This window comes from Lonchura striata, chromosome 24 (assembly GCF_050655825.1).
Source record: "Lonchura striata isolate lonStrDom1 chromosome 24, ASM5065582v1, whole genome shotgun sequence".
Lineage (NCBI taxonomy): Eukaryota > Metazoa > Chordata > Aves > Passeriformes > Estrildidae > Lonchura > Lonchura striata.
The window spans coordinates 1,814,874-1,841,383 of record NC_140726.1 but is presented as its reverse complement, the minus strand read 5'-3'; the positions used below and the strand labels follow the sequence as shown (position 1 = coordinate 1,841,383).

Here is a 26,510-nt window from a genome sequence, read left to right as displayed (position 1 = left end):
CCCAAAACCAAACCCTGCTCTGCTTCATCTGCTGAGCCAAGGCAATCCTGGAGTACTTGTAACACCGGACAGGCTCAGTGGAAATCTCAGAGCACACAAAGGGTTTCCCTGGAGCCAGATCACACCTTTAGAGGGGACAAGACAGGCTACATCCACCTGCTTTCCTGAAAGCAGCTCAAACACCATAAACATGCCCACAAGCCATGGAACAAACATCAGTTTCCCTCCCAGAGAGAGCACAGACGTTTTTCTTCAGCACAGGAACACGTTTCCAGGAGTCAGGAAAGGTTTAAGAGGCCTCTTTTCATGGTATTTTTCCAATTACTTCTTTTGTGTCAAAATTCAGCTAATTTTGGGAGGACAGAGGGGGAGAAAAATCTAAGGGAAAAAATCACACCCAAGAGAGCTGGCTGGAGTGTAAAAATAGCTGCTGAGCTATTCCCTAATAGCCTCTGTGGTTGGGCACGAGGCTTCAGCCACTGACAAGGTGCTAAAGAGATGACAGGTGGCATCTCGGCACTTTCTCCATGCCAACAGGTTTCAATGCAAAGACAGCTCAGATTTTCCCTCCTCCTAAAGGACCTTGCATTTGCTTAAGAAGAGGGACTGGGATTTTATGTGTGCTAGCCCATGCCTGAGCCCTGCTGCACCAGCCTGTGGTTTGTTTGGGGCCCCCAGGTACTGTCTGCAGGACCCACAGCCTGGCACGTGAGCTTTGGGAACAAAAATGCTTAAAACATTAAAATAATGTGAGTGTGTTCCTCGGGGTGGAACCAGCCCTGCAGCAAGCAGGGATGTGCCTCTCCTCCCGGGAATGTCCCTCTCTTCCCCAGAAACCTGCACTGCTCCCCTGTCCAGCCCGATGCAGGACGTGAATCCAAATCCCCAGCACCCCCTGGGATGTCCCTGTGCAGAAGGGCAAAGTCTGCCTGCAAACCCCTGGGGTCTGTCAGAATCTGAGCTATTGATGATTCCAGTTTGTAGAAAGTCTCTGTCTGTCAGCCCCGCTGCCAAATCAGAAGCCATAATTGGTCTGTGCTGGTTTCCAGGTTGTTTATTCTGTTTATCTCTCACATGTTCTGCTGCCCTGCCCAGCTCTGTCCTGCAGGGCAGCGTGTGGGGCTCTGCCCTCAGTGGGATGTGACAAACATTAAATACCAGAAACTCCCTGGGCTGCATTTACAAGAACGTGCCAATATCTGTCACCTACGTTGGACAGTGTGTCCCCAGCCTGAACCAACAGAAAAATGCCAACACCACAGTGAGACATGGAGGGCATGAAGAAGGAGAAAAAGGACAAGACACACCCAATTTCCTATGTCTTGTCCCCTTTGGACCTCTCATCTAGAATCCTAACATTTTACTTTTGCACCTGTGCCACACTTAATTATTACTTATATCGAACACTCAGAGTTGGTAATTCATCCTGTAAGACTGAAAACTCTTTTCCATGGGCAGAGATCACAGCCAGTGTCTCTGGGGGCTCTGTCCAGGGGGTTCCTGACCCCTGCCAGGGTCCCAGGGCAGCCAGGGCAGCCAGAGGGAAGCCCTGGGTTCCCACAGTGTCCACACGAAGCTGGGATCTGGAGAGGCTGACATTTCCCAGAGGAGGAACAGCTCTGCCCACTGAAAGGGGCACATCAGCAACAACCATGGCACTACTGAGAAGGCAAAGATGAAGGGTTGTAAGTATGGGTGTAGACCTGAAGAGCTGCATGGGTGAAGCCCCAGCAGAGTGTTTGGAGCACCAGCCCCACAGGGAAAAGGTTTCCCTCTATTTTGACTGATACCTGTTGTGGATCAGAGGCACAGAGTCAGCAGGCTCTGGGTTGACTGCTCCCTACCCCAAAACCAGCTGAACCCACTGTCTCAGGACCCACTGGGAGTTGTTCCTCATTTTCTTCCCTTTCCAACTGTATGAAACACTGGCAGGGATGTGATAATCCCACACAACTCCTGCCCTCAAAATTGACTCAGATTTCCCCAGACTTGGCTGCTCTCAGCTGAGCCTCCTGCCAAGATGACTTTGTACTTCTGGGCCTGAACACACATGTAAGGCACTCACAGGGCAGGGGGCAGTCACAGCAGCATTCCCAGGTTTTCCCTGTATTTTGACTGATATGTTTCATGGTTCCCAGAGGGAGACCAGAGGAACACAGTCAGCAGGCTGGATTTGTTATAAATATATATTATAATATTGGCTTTTTGCAAATATTAAAATGGATTTTATATGTGTGGTGTCAAAGTAACTTTGTTATAAAGACATTGTTTTTATTTCTGTTATTGATTAAGCTTAGACATAGTAGTGATATCAGTGTGCTTGTGTTAAAATGCCTGCTGGGATGGGATAACACCCAATGGACAGAGGATGAGGACACCTCTGCAGATCTGCCAACATCAGCACTCACTGACTGAAGGCAGTGTGGAGCAAGGCCCAAAAACTGGAGGTGATGATTAAAAAGGACTAAAACCACAGCCAAGGAATGGGCATGCTCTGAAATGGTGGAACAGAGGAGGAACCATGCCGAACAATTATTGGAACATGTAAACTAGTTTGGGGAAAAGTTTACTGTGCATGAGGGTCTATGAATATCCAACAGGCTGATGCCATTGAAAGGTATTTGTGGGGTGTCCCTGAAGGTAACAGGGTGCTCTTGGCTGAGTGCTTGTGCTCTGTGGTCCTTGTCTCCTATCCTTTATTAAACTTTTACCTTTCCACAGGAGCGTGAACGTTTTTCACACGTGGGCTCACTGCTCCCTACCCCAAACCCAGCTGCGCCCCGCTGCCTCAGGACCCGCTGGAGCTGCTCCTCCCAGCAGCTGGTGCTTGTTTGATTAATTCCTGTCTCTGCCTCTCTCAGCCAGGTGGGGAAAGTCATCCGTGTGTGACAACAAGGGCAGTGTCTCTTTGGGCTCTGTCCTGCCCGGCAGCTGCTCCCCCAGCACGGGCAGATTGCCGGGATGGGTGGCTGGGCAGCGGCTGCACAGATCGCTGGGATTTGGGATTAGGGGAGGGGATTGTCAGATCCGAGGAGGGATCAGTGTGAAGACTGAGTGTGAGAGCAGATGTTGGTGATTCCCCCACCCCCCTCACTGCTCATCCCCTCCCCAGTGCTGTCCCCTCCAAGCATTATCCACTCTCAGCATCAGAGATCTCCGTCATCCCTTTTTTCATTTGCCAGCCTGGCTCTAAGGGAGCCAGCTGCCTTCCCCAAATCCACAGGCAAAAAGACCCAGTTAATAGAGAAGATTAAAGGTGTCTATCTGGCTGGCTTCCCTTGTTTCTTTTGCTCTTTCTCCATGGCACAAGCTCCTCCATCACTCCTGATGACACGTCCTTATCCCCACAGTGCGAGCACTCAGAGCTCCTCACCTGCACAGTCATCGCCCTCTTTGCCCAGGGAACAGCAGGTCCTCAATACAGAAGTCTCCTCTTTTCCTGCTTTTAACCTTTCCTACCCAAAACTCTGCAAGTTCCCTGTGACCACCAATCCTTCTGCTCCTGCAGCAGGCACAGGAGACCCTCCCCACCTGCCACGTGTACCTGTTTACATGGAACAACAGAGCCACAGCCAACTGACACCCTGCAACGCTGGCAGCACATAATGAGTCCCCAAGGCCTCTCCTCGAAGAGGCTCCAGCAGTTCCCTAAGAAGCTCCACTTGAGCAGCTTTCACAGCTTGACCCCTGTCCCTCCTTGCTGAGTGCGTGGTTATGAGCCAGCCCTGGGCTGAGCTGGGCTGGAAGCTTTCCACTGCCACCCACTGAGGGGGCATTCCTCATTAGCCCAGGTACCCCCAGGCTGGGATAGAAAAAGACCCAGAAAATAGGGAAAGGCACCAAAATGCCCGTGCTGAGCAGCAGCAACATGAGAAATTGAGACTCGGTGCCCCGGCAGTGCAGGATGAGCGCAAAATGGAGAGGGTGGAGGTCAAAGGGAACAATTCCCAAACAATCAGCTCCCTTCCAAAAAAATCCTGCATGTCAAAGCTTCAGACAGCGGTGAAACATCAGCTGCTTCCCACAGCCACTTCCCAGAGGAGCTGAGGGGTGCCAGCCCTCGCCTCACACCCAGGACAGCAGGGAGGGAGGAATCACCCAGCGCTAGGTGAGGACAGGCCCTCAAGCTAAGTCACAGCAGCACATAAAGCAACCAGACACAACCTACCAGTGTCACAGAGTGGGAAAAAATGGAATAAAAATAAAATAAAAACCAACCAGGATGGCTACCACCAGATCCCATGGCTCAGCAGGTCCCCCCTGCTCGAGGATGACAATTTACGGGGGGAGGAAGGCCAGAAAAATAAGTAAATAACTCTGTGCCTGCATTGCTTATACAGGAGAGAAGATTTAATAGACACAGAGAATGGAGTCTTATCAGCACAACTCATGCTCAGTAGTGCAAGGGAGGGCATCATACATTAGCTTGCTTTGACCTGCAGGGCCCTCAGTGGGAATTTTCTCCACCACACTGACATGATGTTGTTTAGATGCAATGCACATCTCGCCTGCATGGAAACATGCTGACACTTTGGAGGCTTTTGAATGCAGAGAAGGAGCAGAGAGAAAAAAGATGTCTGGGTCAAAATGTTTCTCTAATGGTTATAGATTTAATTCCATGGTCTGGAGGGAAGGGTGGGAGAAGAGATTATTTTTTTTCCCCTCCCTATTTTCTTTTCAGAACATGAAAAAGAAATCCAAAAGCATATTACTGTCCTGCTCTGCTTTGCTGTTCTTTAATTCTCTGGTTTGGCTCTGGCTTTCTCTTTCCCTCCCACCTCCGTCAGTTCATACAAGACCCAGGGAAGATCTGGCCAAAACTGCTAACAATTGAGCGTGGATAAAACATTCCTGGGTTCCTCTAAAAAGGAAGAAATTAACATCAGATTTCTCAATACCCAAGGCAAAATAAACAGGGAAATTATTTGCCCAGCCATGCTGGTACTTTAAATTCTCTCAAAGAACTGGTGTATCCAGAGAGATAGAGAATATGATGTATTCTTTCAGCTGAACTTGCTTGTAGCCCCTCAGATTTCCCACTTAGCAGCTGTGTTTTACCTCAGACATAACTCAGAGGACACCAGCGTCCAAATTCAGGGGGATTGCAAGACCAGGAGTAGCAGCAAGAGGCTCTTGGGCTTGGCTGTGGCTAGGAAGATTAAAGGTGTCACAATGGGGCATCACAGCACAGTGAGGAGCATTTACAGAGACCACAGAATCAGTGAGGCTGGAAAAGACCTTTGAGATCAGAGAATCCAGCCTGTGAACCACCACCACCATCAGCCAGAGCATGGCATCTTGTGCCATGTCCAGTCTTTGCTCAAACACCTCCAGGGCCAGGGACTTCCCCACCTCTCTGGGCAGCCCATTCCAGTGTCTGATTTGGGAATCCAGAGCTTCCCTCTGGCTGCCCTGGGACCCTGGCAGGGGTCAGGAAGCCCCTGGACAGAGCCCCCAGAGACACTGGCTGTGATCTCTGGCCATGGAAAAGAGTTTTCAATCTTACAAGATGAATTACCATCTCTGAGTGTTTGAAATGAGTAATAATTAAATGTGGCACAGGTGCAAAAGTAAAATTTTAGGATTCTAGATGAGGGGTCCAAAGGGGACAAGATGGAGGAAATTGGGTGTGCCTTGTCCTTTTTCTCCTTCTTCATGCCCTCCATGTCTCACTGTGGTGTTGGCATTTTTCTGTTGGTTCAGGCTGGGGACACACTGTCCAACGGAGGTGACAGATATTGGCACGTTCTTGTAAATGCAGCCCAGGGAGTTTCTGGTATTGAATGTTTGTCACATCCCACTGAGGGCAGAGCCCCACACACTGCCCTGCAGGACAGAGCTGGGCAGGGCAGCAGAACATGTGAGAGATAAACAGAATAAACAACCTGGAAACCAGCACAGACCAATTATGGCTTCTGCTCTGGCAGTGAGGCTGACAGAGACTTCCTACAATCTCAGAATCATTTAAATACCACAGATTCCGGCATCTGACCACTCGTTCTCCAAAGAAATTCCTCTTGGTGTCCAACCTAGACCTACCCTGCTGCACTTTAAAATGATGTCCTCTCATCTTCTCATCAGTTCAGAGCAGAGCCCGACCCCCCGGCTGTCCCCTCCTGTCAGGAGCTGTGCAGAGCCACAAGGTCCCCCCTGAGCCTCCTTTTCTCCGGGCTGAGCCCCTTCCCAGCTGCCTCCTCAGACCCAGGGACCTCTCCCCCCGCATTCCCAGGCAGTGGGTGCCATCCCGGCTCTGCAGACAGAGGAGGCAGCAGGTGCCTGGCAGTGCCAGGCTTTGCAGCAGCCCAGAATTGCAGGAACAGCCACCTGGGAGCAGGAGAGCGGTGCCAGCTTTCCTGGGCACGAGGCAGCCTCATTTGTCTCCATCAGGTGCAAATGGGCTGTTCAACCTTTAAGCGCTTAATTAGTTTCCTTTTTGTTTTTAAAAGCAGCGCTTGGGTGCCGCGTTCCCCCGAGGGGAGCAGGGGGTGATGGATGGGCTGGGCAGAGCAGCCCGATCCTTCAGCTCGCAGGGAGGAGCTGGGAGCGACCCCAAATGCTCCAGTAAATGCGCAAAGAACCGGAGAAAAGGCTGGTGGGAGCCATCCCCAGCATCCCGCTGCTGCGGGGCCATCCACACGCGGCACATCCCGGCCGGAGCACATCCCTGGAGGCAGCTCGGCATCCCCACGTTATGAACAAAACAGCCTTGCTGGGACACTCGGCTTGAGCTAAGTACTGACATCGAAATGTTAATTAGCTAATTGCTCCTGAAAATCACCTACACCCACACCCACACTTCTATTCTAGGACTGGGATGCAAAATAGAGAGACCAGCGGAATCATGGGAGGGATTTTGGGGATGAAAACACCCCTAAATGGAAAGCTGAGTGTTGGAACTCAAAATGTCCCTCAGACATTTTTGGATATTCCGGGTCCAGGTCAGAAGCATTTGAGACCCTGGCAGGCAGCTGCAAACAGCTGTGATTTTGGGTTTGAGCCATGGAATGATTTACCAACCTTGCAGGAAGAACAAGAAGTCACAAAAGTTTAGATATTAGAGTAGAAGTAGTTACAAAGTAGACGGAAGAAATTTTTAGTATTGTACAAAGGGGTTTTAATGCTTGTACATGGGATTTTTACTTTGTACATGTGGTCAGAGGGTTTAAGATGGAGGAATGTAGGCTGGTCCTGTTCCTCCTCTTTCTCCTTCCTCACCTCCAGGTTCTTGGTGATGTTGGCACTCACAGATTGGTTTAGAGTAGAAAGGCACCATTTAATATAGGCAATAGGTATTGGGGAAAAACTGCAAACATGTAACACGTGATGTACCATATAAAAGATAGAAAAGCACCATTTAATATAGGTAATAGGCATTGTGGAAAACTGTAACCATGTAACACGTAATGTACCATATAAAAGATAGAAAAGCACCATTTAATATAGGTAATAGGCATTGGGAAAAACTGTAACCATGTAACACGTAATGTACCATATAAAAGACAGCAGCAGTCCTGGGTGGGAGAGAAGAAGCAGTCGGGGTCAGAGAGGATGTCAGGGTGTGTGTGTGCCTCTGCCTGAGCTGTGAGCAAACCACAGCAGCCCAAGGAGAAAATCTTTTAGATAACTTGCAATAAACTGCCTTGAGACCCAACAACAGAGACTGCTGAGCCTTTCTTTGGAAACATGGGTTGGAGGAGGGAATTTTCCACCACACGGAGCCCCTGAACCAGGCCGGGGTGCCGACAGCTGGGCACAGTGGAGGGGGCTGGATGGGTGTGCTGGTTGGGGAAAGGGAACCACATCCCTGGTCTGTGTCTGACCTGTCACCATGACCTGCAGAGGACCAGACTCGACTGGGCTGTGGGAAGCAGGCACAAAGGAACACATACTCTTCCTGGTGTTACCAGGAGGGAAGGAGAGGGATAGCTGGTGCTGGATCTCGGCAGCAGGCTCTGCACATCCCCTCACCTTTCAGCTACCAGTGTGCCAGGAGGAAAGGCGAGAGAACAGTCTGCTGATTGGGACTGCAGATACAGACTGCACACCTCTTCACCTTCAGCTACCAGTGCCACGGAGACTCCAGGGACAGACTCTGCAGCCTTCTCACCCTTTGGCTACTGGGAAAGCTACAACAGTTGGGGTGAGCTCTGTGTCGAGCCCCCTGCCCAGCTGATCTTTTTAATAAAGAGCTGAACATTAATAAAGGCATAGACCCTGTTCATTACACCCAGGTGCACAGAGCACCAGCAGGTCCCCAATCCTCCCTCCACCTCGGCTTCCTGCTCCAGCTCCAAAAGAGGAATCTGCCTGGGCCAGCCAGGTGGACAGGAGCTAAGGAGAAACAAATCGGCTTCAGCTGGGGTTACGGTAGGTCAAAGAGATAAAAAAATACACGTTGGAAAAGCCACTGACTGGATAGAGAATTGATCTGCTGTGCTGGCTCCCGGGAAAGGCAGGGTGTGAATGCTCCATGCCCATGGATCGATTGGAAAAGTGGAAGTGCTCACAGGAGCCCTCGGTACCTGCACTGCTGCCCCCCAGCATTCACAGTTGTTTTCTTTCCTGTTTAATTCCTCATAACTCATTCCCAAGACGTCCCCCTCCCTCCTTTCCCCATGCTTTTCCTCCATGATAAAAACAATATGTGGTGCTCTTTTTTTATTCCAGCAGGGTTCCAGCTAATAAAAAGATTTATAATTAAGCCAGTAGATTTCCTTTTGCTATGCTGTCCTGGATTATGAGAAAGTATATTTATATGCAATTATGAAATGAACAGTATTTCTTACCCAAGTGAAGCTTTAAAAGTCATTATGAATCCATTAACTCAGCAGACCTTACAAAAGGCCTTCTCTGCTCTGGATTTATTTTAATTTAAAGCAGATAGGAAACTTTTCCCCTCCTTATTTTTTAAACCCAGCTTTTCCTGCAGTAGGAGGGTACGAAAATGAACAACATGCATCAAATTCAGCACAAAAGCCAAACTCTGGTGGACTCAGCACCACTTTGAATCCTTCCAGAGTCTCTGCCCAGTGTCTGAGTGCTCTGTGATCCCAACCTAACAGAGAATCATGGAATGGTTTGGGTTGGGAGAGACTTTAAAGCCCATTCAGTGCCACCTGTGCAGTGGGCAGGGACACCTCCCACTGTCCCAGGCTGCTCCCAGCCCTGTCCAGCCTGGCTTTGGGCACTGCCAGGGATCCAGGGGCAGCCACAGCTGCTCTGGGCCACCTTACACCGAGACCTGGAAGATGCAGAATTTTAGAGTCATCCTTGACAGTCCCTTCCTGTGCCTCAGCATCACTGCCCTGCAGCTCTGGGAGCTCCTCTCCGTGGGGTTGCAGGGAAGGCTTGAGGTGCTGCTCACAGGAACCATCTGTTTCTTTTTTCTTCCCTGCAAAGCCTCACCTGGAGATTGCCACGGAGCATTATGTGCTCAGTGGTCTGTGATGCTTCAAGCACAGGCTGGAAGAGCCAGCAGACAAGAAATGAAGATGGGAGAAATCAGAGAGGAAAAACCTGCAACCAGCTGTGCTCAGAACGCTGCTGGAGCACCGAAATCCAGGTGGGAAGAGGCACAAAAGCTTTAAGCAGGATGTGAGGTCGCTGCTGTGGCTCTGGAGCAGGTGGCAGCAGCCCAGTGCTCCCAGAGCCATGCTGGGACAGGCTGGCATCTCCCTGCCTGGCTGGGAAGGGGAGCAGCAGCCTGCCCTCCCTGCTGCTGCTCCCAGCCCTCCTCAGCTCCCAGAGCCCTGAGCAGCTCTGCCTGCCCAGGGGGACACGATGCAGCCCAGGGCACAGGAGCTGGGGCATCCCAAGGAGAACTCCTGGACCTCCAACAGCTGAGGAGATTTCTCCTCCCAATCTCTGGTGAGGTCCTCAGTGCCCTAGAGAAGGCTCCAGGGAGAGCTCAGAGCCCCTGCCAGGGCCTGGAGGGGCTCCAGGAGAGCTGGAGAGGGACTGGGGACAAGGGATGGAGGGACAGGACACAGGGAATGGCTCCCACTGCCAGAGGGCAGGGATGGATGGGATATTGGGAATTGGGAATTGTTCCCTGGGAGGGTGGGCAGGCCCTGGAATGGATTTCCCAGAGCAGCTGTGGCTGCCCCTGGATCCCTGGCAGTGCCCAAGGCCAGGCTGGACAGGGCTGGGAGCAGCCTGGGACAGTGGAAGATGTCCCTGCCCAAAGCACAGGTGGCACTGGATGGGCTTTAAAGTCTCTTGCAATGACTCAAAAAGCCCCACCTGCCCCATCCATAGCTCTGCCTGACAAGAGGGGACAATCTGAAGGATTTTAAACAACTTTTTGGGCAGAAGGATGGCCTCAACCCAGCAAAATATGCTCCAGTCCCAACCATCCTTCAGCATTCCTTATCTCCACGCGGGCTGAGGATGGCTCATTTTACTTGCCTGAAGAGGAAATCCATCTCCAAGTCACCAAAGAAGCCTCGGCTGCAATGGCCTTTTCATTAACGTGGTGGCAATAAAGCACAGCAGCATCCCCTGGCTGTCATGGGGAGGGGAGCTGGGAGGAATATTAAAAGGGAATTCGCTGGCAGTGGACACAGGGAGGAAGGCAAAGCCTGTGGTGGGGCACAGCTCTGCCCCTCCACCACCCGAACTCCACCTGGAGAGGGCCACCAGTCCCCCAAGTGCCACCAAACATCCCTCAACTCCTGCTGAGCTCAAGACAAGCTCTGAGTGTTCATCGTGAGCTCCTCCAGCAGGCGTGAGGCTCTCTGGGTGGCACAACCATCCCCTGGCCCCTTGGACACCAGCCAGTGCTTGGAGGGGCTGCAGCAGCTCTTCCTGGGCTGGGCACTTCACTGGGCACCTCCAGCCTGCAGAGGCACCTGCCTGTCCCTGCTCTCCTGTCCTGGCCAGTGGGGCTGGGAGTGTTCTCAGCCCTCAGACGAGTTAAACCTCCCTGACAGGCTCGATCTGCCTCTGCTTCCCCGTGATGTTTTCACTTCCAGTTGGCTCTGGCAGCGACAAACCTGCTCTGACACCTTGGCTGTGGCTCAGTCTCATTCTCCCCGTGTGATCTGCTTCTCCCTGTCTCTTTGCCGTGCTCGGTGTGAGCTTTGCACTGACAAACCCATTTTGATCTCCTCCCCCTGTGCTCCCCCCTCCCAGCAGCTCCATCTCTGCAATTCCTCCAGATACGGCGTGACTGCTTTATTTAATAAGAATAAAGGAGTACCCGTGCCCAGGGAGTTCTCTGCAAAGCCAATGCTCTGGATCTAATCTGAAGAACACGGTCACACTTGGTTTCCTTACACTTGCCCCCTTGGCCCATGATCCTTGCTTTCTTAGCCATGGATTTTTCAATTCCACCGGAGCAAAATTCCCCGTGGGTCTTGCACCACAAGGAACAGGGCTCTGAGCTCCTGCTCCTGGCTTAATCCCCGTTTGCAATTTACAGAAGCTTTGGCTAAGGGTGAAAGGTTCTGAGTTTCATTACAAAGCCTCACAGGGCCCTCTGCTAACCTGCCCTGTGCAGCATTTCTTGTCACAGCACAGCAGCTGCACTGAAAAAAATTCAGTGTCTCGGATCCATCCCCAGCTCCAGCAGCCATTCCCTGTTCCATCCCCATGGAACAGCAATAAGTCCATGAAGAACTTTGAAAGGCAGCCCTGCTCACAGGTGTTCTGCCCACAGGCACGCCCAGTGCCCCACCACCAGCTCTGCTTTGCATCCCCCTTGAAGTGTTTCCAGACACACCAAATAATGATCCACTGGAAGAGATTCTTGCACTTACTGAGGGTTTTTTTACCTCCTGAAGCTCTCGGAGCACTTCAAAGGGAAAGAAGCTTGGCTATGCTCGTGCTGCAAAAGGGGAAAGCTCCATCCACGAGGCAAAGATGGAAAAGCAGAGGCCCCAGGCCAGTGGGTGGGAACCAGCCCTCACTGCCTCCAGCAATCAATGTGTCTTTGCTCTTAACGCCCACCTGAGGAAAATCTTTTCATCCCTTTCTCCGTGTCTGTGCCTCCAGAAGCACAGACCCTTCCTGTGATCAGAAATACATCATCTCAGAGCACACGTTTGTGGTTAATGAAACAGCCTTCCTTTAGAAATGTACCTTATTCTACTGAAGTCCTCAGAGATGCCTTTGTCACCTGTGAAACAACAGCAGCCAGCATCACTGGGACCCAAAATCCCTTTGAGAGGGATCTGTGGTGCAGGCAATGCTCCCTTGAATCCCTCTCCTTTGCCAGCTGGCCAGTAACAAAACACGAGCACAGCCTGTTCAAAAATCAAAGCTGGAGGTCAAACAGCTAAAAGCTCCAAATTTGACACTTCCTATCCCATTCATGGGATTTCAAAAGAGAACGCCAGCTTGGAAATTATGCTATTAGCAACAGCTCCTGGCTCCCAGCTCTGGAAAATGCTGCCCCCTTCTCTTATCACACGTCAAGGAGCGGAGCCCAGGCCCCTCTGTAGCTGTGGGTATTAAATGGGTTCAAACACCATGTGGAAGGGGTGGTGCTGGGGATGTGGATGCAGCAGGAAGGGCCTTGGGAGCAGCACCTCTTCCATGGCATTGGCTGCTGCTCTTTGCTCTCTCAGGTCACGGGTGGGAACCAGACCCTGAAGCTCCAAGTCTGGGGCACTGGGGAGAGGGAGCTGCTCCCAAACCCAAAGCAAGTCCTCCAAGAGCTCCAAGTGCACAGACTCACAGAACCCCCAGACTGTGTGGCCTGGAAGGGACATTAAAGCCCATCCACTTCAATCCCCCTGCCCTGGACAGGGACTCCTTCCACTAGGCCAGGTTGCTCCAAGCCAAGGATCAGGAATCCAAAACCTCTCTGGGCCAGAGCCTCACCATCCTTACCGAGTAAAGGATTCCTTCCTTAGATCGGATCAAAGCCTTCCCTTCCTCAGCTGGAACACTGAGCCTTTGCCAAACTGGCCACCGCCTTTCCCAGCTCTAGGGCTCCTCATTTAGTACCTCAAACATCTTTATTACTTCAGAATGCTGAGTGATTCCCTGATTCCATAATCTTGTTGCCCACCTCTCTTCCAGCTTATGCACACAAAGCAGAGGAGACCTCTAAGCCTAAAGCTTGAGCTTAAAATGCAGTTGGCACTTGGGTGGACACTTGCAGAGGAAATTTGAAAGCCTTGGTGTGTTCCTGAGCACTCCCTGTGGACCCTGTGAGATTTGCTCCTGCAGATCTTCCTAGGCAGGCAACGGTGAGAGCACAGGAGGCGGAATGCACATCTTTAAATTTTCCCCAAGCTGTCTCCTGGACAGACAATCCCATTAAGTGAAGCAGAGGGACCTGAAGCTGTGTAAAAGCAACAAGGTGAATCTCCTTAGTGCAGAAGCCTGACAGATGAGAGCAAAATGCCGGATTTAACTCCAGTGTAACACAACAGAGCACAACGTGTCACCGGAGGGTGAAATGCAACCCCGCTCTGCAACCGCTGCACACAACCAGGTGAGCTCCCAGCTGCCAGCAGAGATTTCATTAAGGCTTCCCTCTCCAAACAGAGGGACTTCATTGGGAGATAAGACAGTAAAATGAGACAGCTTTGAAGCAATATGCTCAAGGTCACCTAAGGAATTAATTGCAGAGCAAGAAGCAAACTCAAATCCAACCACGATGCACACTTAGCCCCAAAGCCACTCATTATAAGACATGCCATTTATCAACATCTATCAAATTAGGCAGAGTACCATAAACCCAGGCTTGTGGAGCATTTTTTTAAATGGCAGGAGAGGAAATGCAGTTTCCCAGTTCTTAAGAGCGTCTCATGGAGAAAAATACTGGTGTAATAAAAGTATTTTAAAAGGCACCTCATGTACTATTTATCTACTACTCAACAGTCTCCCTAAATCTGAGCGCAACATGTTGGTAATGGGTATCTCAGACACATAATTTAAAGTGTTACTGAAATTTCTTCCACGCAGAAGATCGGCTGCTGAGATCAAAGGCTGATGCATCCAGTGACTCTGTCTGTGACAAAAGAGAGAGATTTCTAACATTGAACTACAGTGTTAAACAAATGGAGCTCGTCTCCCCCAAGAACGCTTCCCTTGGCACTTAGGAGTACAAAGTTTGTGTTAGATAGGCCACTTGGAGAGAAATAACAGCCTGTCTGGGAGTGACTCATGGCAGGAAACCACGGTGCTGGGAGGCTGGGGAGAGGAGAAATGCACCCAGAAATCAGCCACCAGGCCAGAAATTAGGAAGAATATAAAGTTCTGGTAAGCATAAGTTGGACCAGGCTCCCCAGGGAATAGGCACAGCCCCGAGGCTGCCAGAGCTCCAGGGACCTTTGGACAATGCTCTCAGGGACAGGGTGGGATTGTTGGGGTGTCTGTGCAGGGCCAGGGGCTGGACTGGATGGTCCTTGTTGGTCCCTTCCAGCTCAGGCTCTCCCATGACTCCATGTCCAGGTCCCAGAGTTTATATCCCTTAGAAACCATCTCTGCTCAGCCTCCCTGAAGCAGCACCTGCCCAGGAGCAAACACCTGTCCTCACACCTGGAGGCAGATCAACACATCCCTCAAGGAACACTGTGAAAACTTGGGGAAATAATGGCAGGAGACTCCTACACCGTTTGGAAAGCAGTGGGAATGCCCATCTTCAGACACGCTGTAATTCACCCACCTGAGAGGCCATCAGAGTGTTCCAGTCCCAACCATCCTTCACCATTCCCCATGTGAGGAACCACATCCCTTTAATCCTTTTAAAATTACCTCCAGATTTTAAAAGGAAGCTCCCCAGTGAGGGCCAGGAAGAGCAGCCTCCCAGTCCCCCCACACCGGGCATGGAGGCACAGCTGGAACTCACCATTCCTGGCTGGAGACTCATGATCTCCAGCTGCTCATAAATAAATACAAATAGCCTTCTCCCAGGCTCACAGCGTGGGGATGGTGAGGCGGGCTGTGCAGGAGGTTCCCTCCAGTGGAGCTGTGTGCCCTGGCTCACTCCTGGCTCATTCCCTGGGGCTGGCTCTTCATTCCCTGCTCACAGAAGGGATTCTTCCCGGTGCTCTCCAGCCCAGGCTCTTCAAACACCAGGAGCTGTGGTTTTGTTGCAGGTTGCACAGAGTTTGGGAATTGCTTTTTTCTCCTCTCCTGGCTCCAAGTGTTTCATTTGTTCGATTTTGCTGAACCACAGGCATATTTGCACTAAAGATACAAGGAATTCTTTGCTGGGTTTTCCCCACCAGCTTCCTGCCCTGAATATCAAATACTCAGGGCTGTACATCCACGCCTGCCACCTACATGGATGCTTGGATTCCTCGCATCAGTGGGAGCAGGGAAGGCTTCCTTTCATTTGTTTTCTTTACAGGATTGCAAAGCAATTTCAGAGGTGTTCTCTGCAGGGAAAAAAATACCTTCAAAACACGATAAACAACCAGCAAAACAGAGCTGTCTTGGGAAGCAGAGGGAATCCTGCACTCCCCACCGCAGTGGGCACACACCAGCCTCACCTTTCTCCACCCCCAGGTGCTCCCAGGGCTCTTTTCCCACATTCACCTGGCACAGGTGGAGGCTGCAACTGGCTAACATCTTTCTCACAGGCTTGTGGCAGGACACTCTGCTAGAAAAGGTTCCCAAACAAGCTCCTGGCATGGCAGAGGGTGGAGGAAGGGGAAAAAACCTCCTGCTGCTGGTCTCAGACCTAAACATGCCCGAACTGATGGCAAGGCCGGGTCGCTGCACTGCTGCGAAGACAATGCTCGAGTCCTCCAACCCCAGTGCTGCTTTCCACTCCATTTGCAGCTGGAAATTGCTCCTGTTTTCCCTGTCTCTCCTCGTGTCCTGTCACTCCAGGTCCCCAGCCCGCTCCCCCTCCCGTGGCTGGATCTTTCTCCCCCGGTTACCGTCGCTAATGTCAGAATCATTCCATCTGACAAAGTCTCTGCTCAGCCGTGTCTCCCCTGTCTCCTTGCATCTCTGTCAAGGCCCTTTCCACATGTCTGAGCATTTTAATGACATATGGTGCTGGGACAGGGGAAGGGAGAGGGAACCCAACACCCTGCACAGCCGGGCAGAGCACACGGCGAGGCGTGGCAGGAGGTGAAGGAGGCACCTGAGGAGGATGACCTTGGAGAAGGTTGGTCCAGGACAGTGTTCAGCTCTTCTCTCACCCCTTCCACGGGCGATTACCCAGGGGAAAAGGCACTTTGAGGGCTCTGCTGTCAAGAATGGCTGATCCTGCTTTACACCTCTATTTTGGACCCCTACATTGTGGCCACCAGAGCCTGTGGGGCCACCAGCCACACACAAAGGCACAGCCTGACTCTTCCTTAGGCCAGGAGGTGTTTTATTCTCCACTGGATTTGACTCACATCCCCAGACTGGGTTAGAGTCGGGCAGGCCACACACTCCCTGCAGCTTGGCAGCGTTTCAGTGGTGTAGGAACCCACCAAAGGCTGCAGCACAGCCACTCACACTGCCCCAAATGTGGGGGTCTGAACCCCCACTGCCCCAAATGTGGAGGTCTGAACCTCTTCCCTGAATGCAGAACGACCCCAGCATCACCTCCAGCCCAGCAGCCCTTCCCCCAAGGTGCTGCAGACTTAAGACTACTTTTCTCAAAGCTCAGTCTTAGCAGATCCCAAAGCTTCCAGACAGCTAAGAAGCCCCAAAAGTCCTTATAAGACAGGATATTCAGGAGAATCCTAGTGGATTTCTCCCTAGGTAATTACATTTTTTCTTCTTATAATCCTCCTGGTATTAAATTCTTCTTCACCTGTCGTAAACTGGTGGGAGATGTGGCAGATGAAGACAGTGGCTTGTGCTCCAGGCAAGAAAACAAAGTGATCTTGTCTTAAAGAAACAAGACACATTCAGCTACCAAAGACTAAAAAGAAAATAGACCCAGATCCAAAATACTCCAGCACCCCCCAGCCCGGCAGCTCCAGGACAGGGTGACAGCAACACCCACGTTTGAAACTCCTCTCCTCTTCAGGGACTCTAATCCCATTGCAAACCAGCTGAACTTCAGCTCAAGTATTTTGGCAAATCCCCTCTCTGGCAGATTAAGGAGAAAGCCAGCAGGGGCACAAATCCTTCACAGCACCAAGAACTTGCTGCAGAGCCCTGGAGACTTGGAACAGCCTGGGCTACTGGAAGGTGCCCCTGCCCATGGCAGGAATGAGATGAGCTTTGAGGTCCTTTCCAATCCAAACCAGTCTGGGATTTTAGGATTCTCTAAGACCAGCAGGCTGCCCAGGGAACAAAGCATAGATGGATGAAGCTGGCACATATGGGTGGATTATGCTTTTTCAGCTTTGTTCAGTGGCACTGCAGCATCTGGTGTTTATTCGCCATCCCTCACATATTCCTGGGGTTTGAGGAAGCTTCACAGGAGTCTCCGAGTGCAACAGCTCTGAGCACACTCCCAGTCTGGCTCTCACATAAAACACCCAACAGAGGTAAAGCAAAGGCAAACAGGTGCAGTGTCCCCAAGTGTGGCACTGGGGACCAAGAGGTGACTGCTGAGAGAAACAAGCAGACTTCGCTTCTGAACATTGTATTTTATAATCTGCAACAAAGCCTTGAATGAAAATAAGGAACCACAAAAAAACCCACCTCAGTTCCCAAATGAAAAACGAGCCCCCAAAGCTACAAGCAAGAGGCTTGTGCTGCCTGGGTTCTTTGCTCTCTGCATTGTATTAAAAGCAAATAAGTCAATAAGGAATGCCAGACGAAACAGTCATTTGTCAGCTGACATGAGGGAGGGATGAGGATACACTTCAGGAATTTATCAAAAAATCTGTTGAGCTGTGCAACTTTTTTTTTTTTTTTTAACAAAGATGCTGAAGAGAAAGCGGCTTCCCAGCTGAACCTGTAAGCTGCTCAATGAATTATAAAGCAGAAATACCCCCTTAACACCCAGCATTACCTGGCAGCCTATCTACCATTTCTGCCAAGGCTGGAAAGCTGGTGGATCATGGCCAGTGCCTTCTGTCCTCCCCATTTTCAGTCAGCCTGGAAATGGCTGGAGCCTCTGAGTTGTACAGAGACTCTTCTAATACAAATATCTGCCTGCCTCCCTCTGGGGGTGGGGGAGAGGGGAATATTTCCAGAGTGTGCTCAGTGCTGAACAAAGTTTGTTTGAACTGGGCTTAGCTGCAACAAGAGCAGCATTAAGCCAACCTCAAGCACTTGTGAAAACACTCTGCTTTAAATAGTGCCTCTTCAAGCTTTAACGTCATGTAAAGCTCAAGAAGATTTTATGGGCCACCGAGAGCATCTAAAGCCTTGGCATCCCATCTGCAATCCCAGCAGCTCTGCAGCAGCAGCACAAAGGAGGTTTGAAGGGTGGCTGTGATCCCCAGGCAGGCTCAGCCCAAATCCACACACCTTCCCAGCAAACCAAGCTGGAACCAGCCCTGTACCCCCTAAGCCTGCACTTCTGCAGGGTTCCAGCCATAAGGCAACAGCCAAACGAGTGCTTGGTGACTCCTGAAATGACTCCTCAGCAGCCCCTGGACGCTGTTCATTCCTGTCACCAGGGTCTAAAGCTGCACTGTTGGGCCAGGCAGGCACTTTGCATGCTCAAAATTCATTAAAGTCAAATACTCCTAAGACTTTTTACACATGGAAAAGCAGATGAAGGTGAGACAGAGCGGTGCTGTGCAGAACAGGCAGAGTTTTATTTAATGAAGGTGTATTTACTCAGAAGAGCTGAAGGGCTGCTTCTTCACAGCAGGTCAGGGGCTGCTATGCAAATACTAATAAATATTTTGCACTTTTCAAGAATGCTTTACCCAAGTGCTCTGCAATTGTGAACTGCACCAGACCTCCCAGGATCTGGAAGGAGCAAGGGAGAGAAAAGGAACAGACACTTTGTCCATGACAGAAGGACAGAAGCCTCTTGGGCTGAAAGCAGAGACATTTGACAGCACCAACAGCTTTCCCAGCTTCCCCACAAAGCTCTTTTCCATGGCTCACCTCACACTTTTGTGGTTGGCAGCTTTCTAGAAACAGCAGCTCTGCATCGTTCAGAAAACAGAGTCATCTGTGGTTCATTACTCCCAGCAGATTTCATAAGGGATCCTGCCTGGTGCCTCAGCTGCTCCTGAGCCAGCTCAGCCTGCAGGCTCTGGTGTGGTGCAGAACAGCAAAGCTTCTCATGAAACTCCTCACACAGGACAAAAGACATCCCAGGGAAGAGTTCCTCAAGCCTGGAGAGATTTGTGCTTTATGAACTGGAGTTTCAGGAGTTCTCCTTGGGCTGGGGGACAAAGTGTGCAAAGGGCTTTGCTCGTCAAGTCAACAGCTCTGGGAACCAGAGGCAGCTGAGAACAATTCCATGGAGAGGAGCAGGTTCTGCCTTGCACGACACTGTGGGAGACAGAAATAACCAAGGGTGGCTCAAGGCAGAGGGGTGTTACAGAAAGACTCAGGAGAAGGTGGCACTGAGGTCTCAGGTTCTCAAAAGCCTCCCCCCTGAGGAGCTGTAAAATGCCATAAAAGATTTATGGAAGCCCAAAGGAGCAGTTTTCCTTCCCTGTGCCTGCAGTTTGCAGCCAGCAGCCTCTGACAGGAGGGCTGGGAGCCATCCCAAGGGACAGGAGGGAGATCCACAGCCCTGGGAGCTGAGGCTGTGCAGAGCTGGATCACAGCACAGGATGGCAGGGCTTTACTTCTGACACAGCAAATCCTTCAGCTGAAGTCCCATCTCTGGAGGGGTTTGAGACACAGACACCAAATCCTGCTGCTGCTGGTGGAAGTGGCAGCCCACAGATAAATCCTGGAGAGCTGCAATGGGGAATTCCCACAGCAGCACAGCCCGAGCTGCCCGGAGCCAGCAGAGCTGCACTTCCAAGATACCAACCTTGAAATCAATACCGAGATTATTGATGCAGGAAGGAAATCCAGACTGGCAGGGAAGCCTGGTCAATAGTAGCCCCAGTGGGTAATAACTTTTAATGGAGACCAGGGAAAATTCCAATCTGAATTCTGTGCTGGGGCAAAACTCTGCATACACTGATTATCTCAGCCCTGGAGCAAGGCAGAGGCTCCTCACTGATATCTGCTAATCTTGCCAGTGACCAGCTCAGGTGCCAAGGTCTGGGAATGCACATCACTGCTGAGAGAATGAAAAGAGAAACCCCATTAGCTGCTCCCAGCAATCTGTGTGGCAGAAGACGAGCTGCTAATGCCGACTGCCTTGAAAATCAGAGCAAGAAATTCAACCTGCACAGTCAAGGCCAGAGTCAGGCATGTAACTCAGTGATGGCAGCAGTTCAAGCACTTAAACTGTCTTTTGAAACCACAGTAAAATCCTGCTGTCCTATCCCTCTTGGAAATGGACTCTGCTGAATGTCAAGGTCCTGAAACGCAGGAGCACAACAACAACAAAACAACCACCCCAAACCAGCTCTGCTGACTGAGGCTGGGAGGACTGCAGCAATTTCCCTTCACGTGTCAGCAAAATCTCATCAGCCGCATAAAATCCCAAAAAGGGGTTCAAGTTGCCAGAAGGGCATCCTCGGGACTGGGGCAGGGGTGACTCCACACCACAGTTCTGATGGGGAGAAGATTTTGGAAGCAGCAAAATCCCACCTTTGAGGAAGCAGATCCACACAAACTGCAGGAGCACCGTCCTGCAGCTCCAGGGGATGAAGAACCTGTTCTGCACGTCACAGACAACAAAAGCTCTGACCTCTGTGCACAGGTTTCTAAGCAGCCATTGCCTAAGCTCCCCTTTATTCCCCAGAAAATACCTGCAAAACAGCTTTAGAAGAACAAACAGTTCCTTCTGGCCCTTTGAAAAGACTCAGGCAGGCCAATACTGCCTTGGGATAGCTGAGGTAACCCCAGGCATGAGGAGCTGCAGAGAGAGGTGGGAAGGGAGGTTTGGAGTGCAGGGTTTTCCTCGGAGCGATGCTGGCGTAGAGGCTAAAGGCTGCCAGCACCCAGGGAAGCAACTGGCAGAGTCTGACAGCCCTGCAGGAGGATAATTGAGCAGACAGTGCTGTGCAGACGAACTAAAGTGTTTACTGGCTTTAATATTTAATTGTGTCAAATGAAGAGAGAGAAGCTGGGGAATTGGAGCTGCAGGGAGAGGCACGTGTGTGCCGGGGGCTCTGCTCCTCCCGTGCCAAGTCGGGCACCCAGACGAGCCAAAGCACCGCTGGGGTGTGCCCAGGGGCTCCTCCTGCCCTCTCCCTGGCACAGGAAGGAGTGCTCCACTTTGGGAGGACACTCCAGGCAGAGCAGGGGAAGGCAAGGCACCACATGCAGGGAAATACATCTCCATGGGCTCCACCCAACCTCATGGATGAGGAGAGTATTGGCATCCACATCCCAACACAAAATCACTCAGAGGTGTGAGCCACCTGAAAAGGGCTCGCCCAAATCAAGCACTGCTCCTCTGCAGGATGGCTTTTCACCTTAGGTGTTGGAAGGTGGCCCGGGAGGGGGAGTCACCATCTCTGGAAATGTTCTGCATGTGGCACTTGGGGACGTGGTTTAGGGGTGATTATGGTGGTGCTGGGGGTTAGCTGATGGTGAGATCTCTTCCAACCTTGATGATTCTGGGGTACACAAAGAGATGCCTTGCACTGCCACTGCTCTGTTCAAAGGTTGGGAGGGAAGGGTGCACATCCCCTGCACCCTGAAAATTCCAGCAGTTCACCCACTGCTCCTGTTGCCTCTGCTTATGGTTGTTCACCTGTCTGCAGGAAAGGGCTTTGCACCACGATTTCCCTTGGGATGGAGGCTGGGAGAGCACAACTGCTGTCATACACACGCAGCCCTTCCTATTCCTTCCCCAAAGGATACCAAATCAGCTCCAAACAGGCCTCTGGAAAGCCCTGCAGCTCAGCAAGGGCAAAGCCTGGACTACTGTGTTACTAAAGCCACTGCTTGTGTTCTCTTTCTGCCTTTGGCCAAAGCCAGTGTGGAAATTCAAAGGAAGGCTGGCTCCATAAATATTGCAGTGAGAACAACACAGGCCCTTTGCTGGATTATCACCGCTAAAAGGAGCTGCAAAGCATCCAACTCCAGGAATGAAAGATGCTAATGGAGCGTTCCCAGCGGACAGCAGGGCTGTAGATTATGGGGAGCTGCTTTCACATCCTGCAAACTGTGCAGATTTAAATAACGCTCCCATTTCGCACGGAATAAATCTCAGCGCTGGCCACAAACACACACAGCCCAGGCCCTCGCTGGCCCATTCCAGGGGGCAGATGGCTCGTGGGAGATACAGGTGATGGATGGAACACCTGGAATTTGTGTCCACTGCCCCCAAACACTCTCTGAGATGAAGGCTGTGCCACGCCTGCATGTGCATCTCTCTAGCACAGCATGCTTCAAACACATAAAAAAAGGGTTAAGATGAATTTTTCTCTCCAACCTTTTAATTAAGCCATTAGTCTCTTCCCCCTTAACCCAGGAATGAGGGGCCTGTCTTCACAGGAGCAAATGATTTCCCCAGAGTAATGAAGATGCATTATCATACAGAAAAAAATCATTAGTTGCTATGTCCAGAACAATGTGATTGCTCAATTACTGCACTAAAACAGATCACAGCCTTCCCAGTGCTCCACGTGCAAACTTGGAGGAGATGCATCCAAATGGATGTGCCCAGAAAAACAGCACTTGTTCAGCAGAAGACCTGGACCACTACAAAGGTCTGACCCAAATGTGGATGCGACAGTTTAGTCAGAGAGAGAAGCCAGATAAACTTTCCCAGGAATTGTCCTGGAGAGTGTTGAGAAGGCTGAGAGAAAGAATTAAAACCATCTTGCAGCTGGTGTTTTGAACAGTTGTTTTCTCATAAGATGTTTACCAAAAGGTGTCTTCTTAATTAGCCAGTGGTGTGGGGGGTGTTGATTAAATGACCAGTCAGGTCCACCTGTATTGGAACCATGTATAAAAGAATGGGTTTCTAATAAACTCGGATTAACCTGCTGGAAATGCATGGAGTTGTGTTGCCTTCCTTCCCATTCCTGACTCAACGGTGACACCCAAATGATTTCCCACCCATGCCTTTGCTCGCTTCACATTTTACACACCACAGGATTTTCCCAACAGGATTTTCTCCAAGTGCTTTACAACAAAGGAGTTGGGATGTTGGGAGGGGAAGTTTTCCTTCGCACTGAGAAGGTCCTGGTTACTTTGGTAAGGATTCACCAGGAAACACTCAGCACTCTGAAGGGACTGCTGGTGAAAGAGCAGGGTTTTGGAACCCAGCACACCACCAGCCACAGCCTCACGGGGTCCCTGGGGGTGAGGAAGGATCAACACCAGGGATTGTCAGCTGGGTTTGGTTCCGTCTCTTGGAAGGGACTGCCAGAGTCATCGAGTCCTACCCCAGGCCCTGCCCGGACACTCCAACAATCCCACCTTGTCCTTGAGAGCAAAGGCTCCTGGAGCTCTGGCAGCCTCGGGGCCGTGCCCATTCCCTGATCAGTGCCTGACACTCTCCTGGGGAAGAACCTTTTCCCTTCATCCCATCCCTCCATCCTTCATCCCTGTTGGAACTCAAAATGCCTCTCAGACATTTTTAGAGGTTCCAGGCCTTGGTCAGAAGCATTTTAGACCCTGGCAGGCAGCTGGACACAGCTATGATTTTGGGTTTGAACCATGGAATGAGTTACCAGCTTTGAAGGTGGAACAAGCAGTCATGAAGGGTTAGACAGTATAGTAAAAGTAGCTACAAAACAGAGGGGGAATTTTTTTAGTATTGTACAGGGGGGTTTTAGCACTTTTACACGGGGGGTTTTACTTTGTACATGGGGGTCAGAAGTTCTAAGATGAAGGAAAGTGGGCTGATCCTGTTCTTCCTCCTTCTTCTTCCTTGCCTCCATGTTCTTGGTGATGTTGGCACTCACAGATTGGTTTAGAGTAGAAAAACACTTTGTGATATAGGTGGTAGGTATTGGGGGAAAACTATAAACATGTAACACATAATATATCATATAAAAGATAGCAGCAGCCCTGGCAGGGAGAGAAGAAGAGGACAGCAGACAGAGAGGATGTCAGAGGTGTGTGCCTCTGCCCAGGCTGCTGACCAAGCAGCCACAGCCTGCGAAGACAATCTTTTAGATAACTCACAATAAACTGCCTTGAGACCGAACAGCAAGAGCCTGTGCAGTTTTTCTTTGGAAGCACGGGTTGGAGGAGAAATTTCACCACCACATGAGACCCCAGAGCAAGGCTGGGGTTCCCACACATCCCCCTCCAAAGCTCTAGGCCAGCTGCAAAATTCTGTTCACCCCCAACTTCTCTAATGAGGATGATCCAACCCCCAATTTCCCCTCTTTGCCGCCCCCAGAATGATTAAGAGCAGGGTTTAGTCACCCAACCAGGGTCCTATTATTCCTTCAAATGGATAATTTCGGTCCTTCTCTCACCTACTGAGATATCCATTAAAAAATGACTCATTAACTCTTCCCCCTGCATCTTTGGCACAATAATTCCAACACAGATGTGGGTCAAGCAAAGATGTTCATGAGCTCCCATCAAACCCATTTGGCTAGAAAGGGGAGGAGTGGGTGTCAAAAGTGAACGGTTTATTTAGACATTTTCTCCTCTACGTGAAACATTTAGACTTTTTCCCCCACAAGGCACCTCTGAAGTTAATTTACTTAAAAAAAAAAAAGTTTTTAAAATCTGAACAAAATAACATATTGTATCTAATGAAATGTTTTATTTGACCTGAAAAAAATATTTTTGTTCATGTTTTTGGTTAACCCAATACAGTGTTTTTTCTTCAGTTTTTCAGTTCAGACAGACAAGGGCAAAAAAGAAAAAAAAATCCATTTCAGAGCTGCAAACAGACCATTCTGAAACAGTTGTCACAGAGACTGCAGCTTATGTTAATATTAAAGTACTGCTTTAGCAATTTATGAACATTATCTGGAAAGCGAAGGCACAAATTAGCAGAGATGAAGGAAGTTACCCGAGTTAATGCATTTTTGGCACTAATATCCTTCTATTGTTCAACTCATCTGAAAGAGCTACAGGTCTGCAGTGACAAACCAGGGAGAGCTCGATGGTTAACGCAGCTTGGAGATGATCCCAGGAGGGTTTCCACCCCTTGGAGGACAAGGCACACACAGTGCTGGGATGGGTTGGGTTGGAAGGGACCTTCTAAAGCTCATCCAGTTCCACCCCACTGCCACGGGCAGGGACACCTTACACAGTCCCAGGCTACTCCAAACCCTGTTCCAACGTGGCCTTGGACACTTCCAGGGATGGGGCAGCCACAGCTGCTCTGGGAAATCCATTCCAGGGCCTCAGCAGCCTCACAGGGAACAACTTCTTCTAAATGTCTAAATTTACCCTCCTTCAGCTTAAGGTAATTTTCCCCTGTCCTGTCACTCCATTCCTTGTCCCCAGTCTCTCTCCATCTTTCTTGTCAGTTCCTTCAGGCTCTGGAAGGCCACAGTTCACTCACCCCAGAGCTTCTCCTCTCCAGGTGAGCACCCCCAGCTCTCCCAGCCTGGCTCCAGAGCTGAGGGGCTCCAGCCCTTGGAGCATCTCCGTGGCCTCCTCGGGCCTGGCTCCAGCAGCTCCAGCTCCTTCCTGTGCTGGGAGCCCTGAGCTGGAGGCAGCTCTGCAGGTGGGGTCTGTCCTGGGGGGCAGAGGGGCAGAATCCCCCCTGCCCTGCTGCCCACGCTGGGGATCAGCCCAGCCCAGGGGGGTTCTGGGCCAGGGCCTGCCCAGCTCCCACCCACTGCACCCCGAGTGCTCCTCCCAGAGCTGCTCTCCAGCCCTTCATCCCCAGCCTGGTCCTGGAGGTTGCAGCATCTTCCCTCAGTCTTACTAAACTTCCTACAGATCATTCCAAAAGGAGGTTTTCAGTACCCACATTCTGGAGAAACCACAAGGAATTCAGTTCCTGGACTTCACTACCCTTCCAACCCAACCATTCTCTACACAAAGAACATGACGTTGGAGTATTTTGGAGAAGGCTGGGGACCTCCAGGAGAACGTGGGGAGGCTGCCAGGGGGGATATTTCCAGCCAGGATTGGTGCTGAGCTCCCAGCAAAAGCTCCCACTGATGCCATTGTCGAGCTTGTAGAACCGAGATTTCTCTGGAAGAAAAGCAGCCCTATGACAATTATTTATTGCCACAAAAACATCTTCCTCCTCAGCTTTTGTTGGTGCAACACAGACCACGTGTAGCTTCAGCCAGGGAGAGAAAAGCTACCAACAGGATCAAGGAAGGCTGAGATTGATTTTGCAGGAGCACTCCCCATGGAAGCTGAGTGAGGATCCCGGTGCTGCATACGGTGCTTGCTTTAGTTAAATGCAAACCGGCAATCTCTGCCTTCGCATGTGACAATTGCCATGCGATTTCTGTCTCATTAAGCTCTGAAATGTAAAACAAATGGGATTTATGCGGCTGCTGCTCGGCATTCGCTCACACGGAGTCAAGTCTTGCCTTTAGTGGCTCTTCAGTCTTATCACTCTTATCTCTGTACCTGCCGCTCCCCCACCTCAGGCTGAAGCAGAACAGACAGACCAGGGGCAGATGGAGCAAACAATTCCTCCTGTTTTCCCCCAGGTTGTGATACCAACT

General features: G+C 50.7%; 1 protein-coding gene across 6 annotated transcripts in view; it reads right to left on the bottom strand.

Moving 5' to 3' along the window:
• KIRREL3 (kirre like nephrin family adhesion molecule 3) overlaps positions 1-26,510 on the bottom strand; it is a 385,133-nt gene that overhangs the window by 341,937 nt on the left and 16,686 nt on the right. Inside the window, exons 1-2 of one of the 6 annotated variants that reach the window (XM_085560097.1) lie at positions 20,539-25,576; positions 18,922-19,314 (exon numbers count right to left, since the gene is read on the bottom strand). The exons of 3 other annotated variants lie outside the window; for them this stretch is intronic. Coding sequence is in view for 1 of the 3 variants with exons in the window: in XM_085560095.1 (XP_085416221.1) it covers positions 17,870-17,888 (19 nt within the window). In the remaining 2 variants the exon portion in view is untranslated. Of the gene's footprint in view, positions 1-17,869; positions 18,883-18,921; positions 25,577-26,510 lie in introns of those variants that run through there. 2 more of the 6 variants (XM_085560096.1, XM_085560095.1) reach the window with 2 other exon arrangements.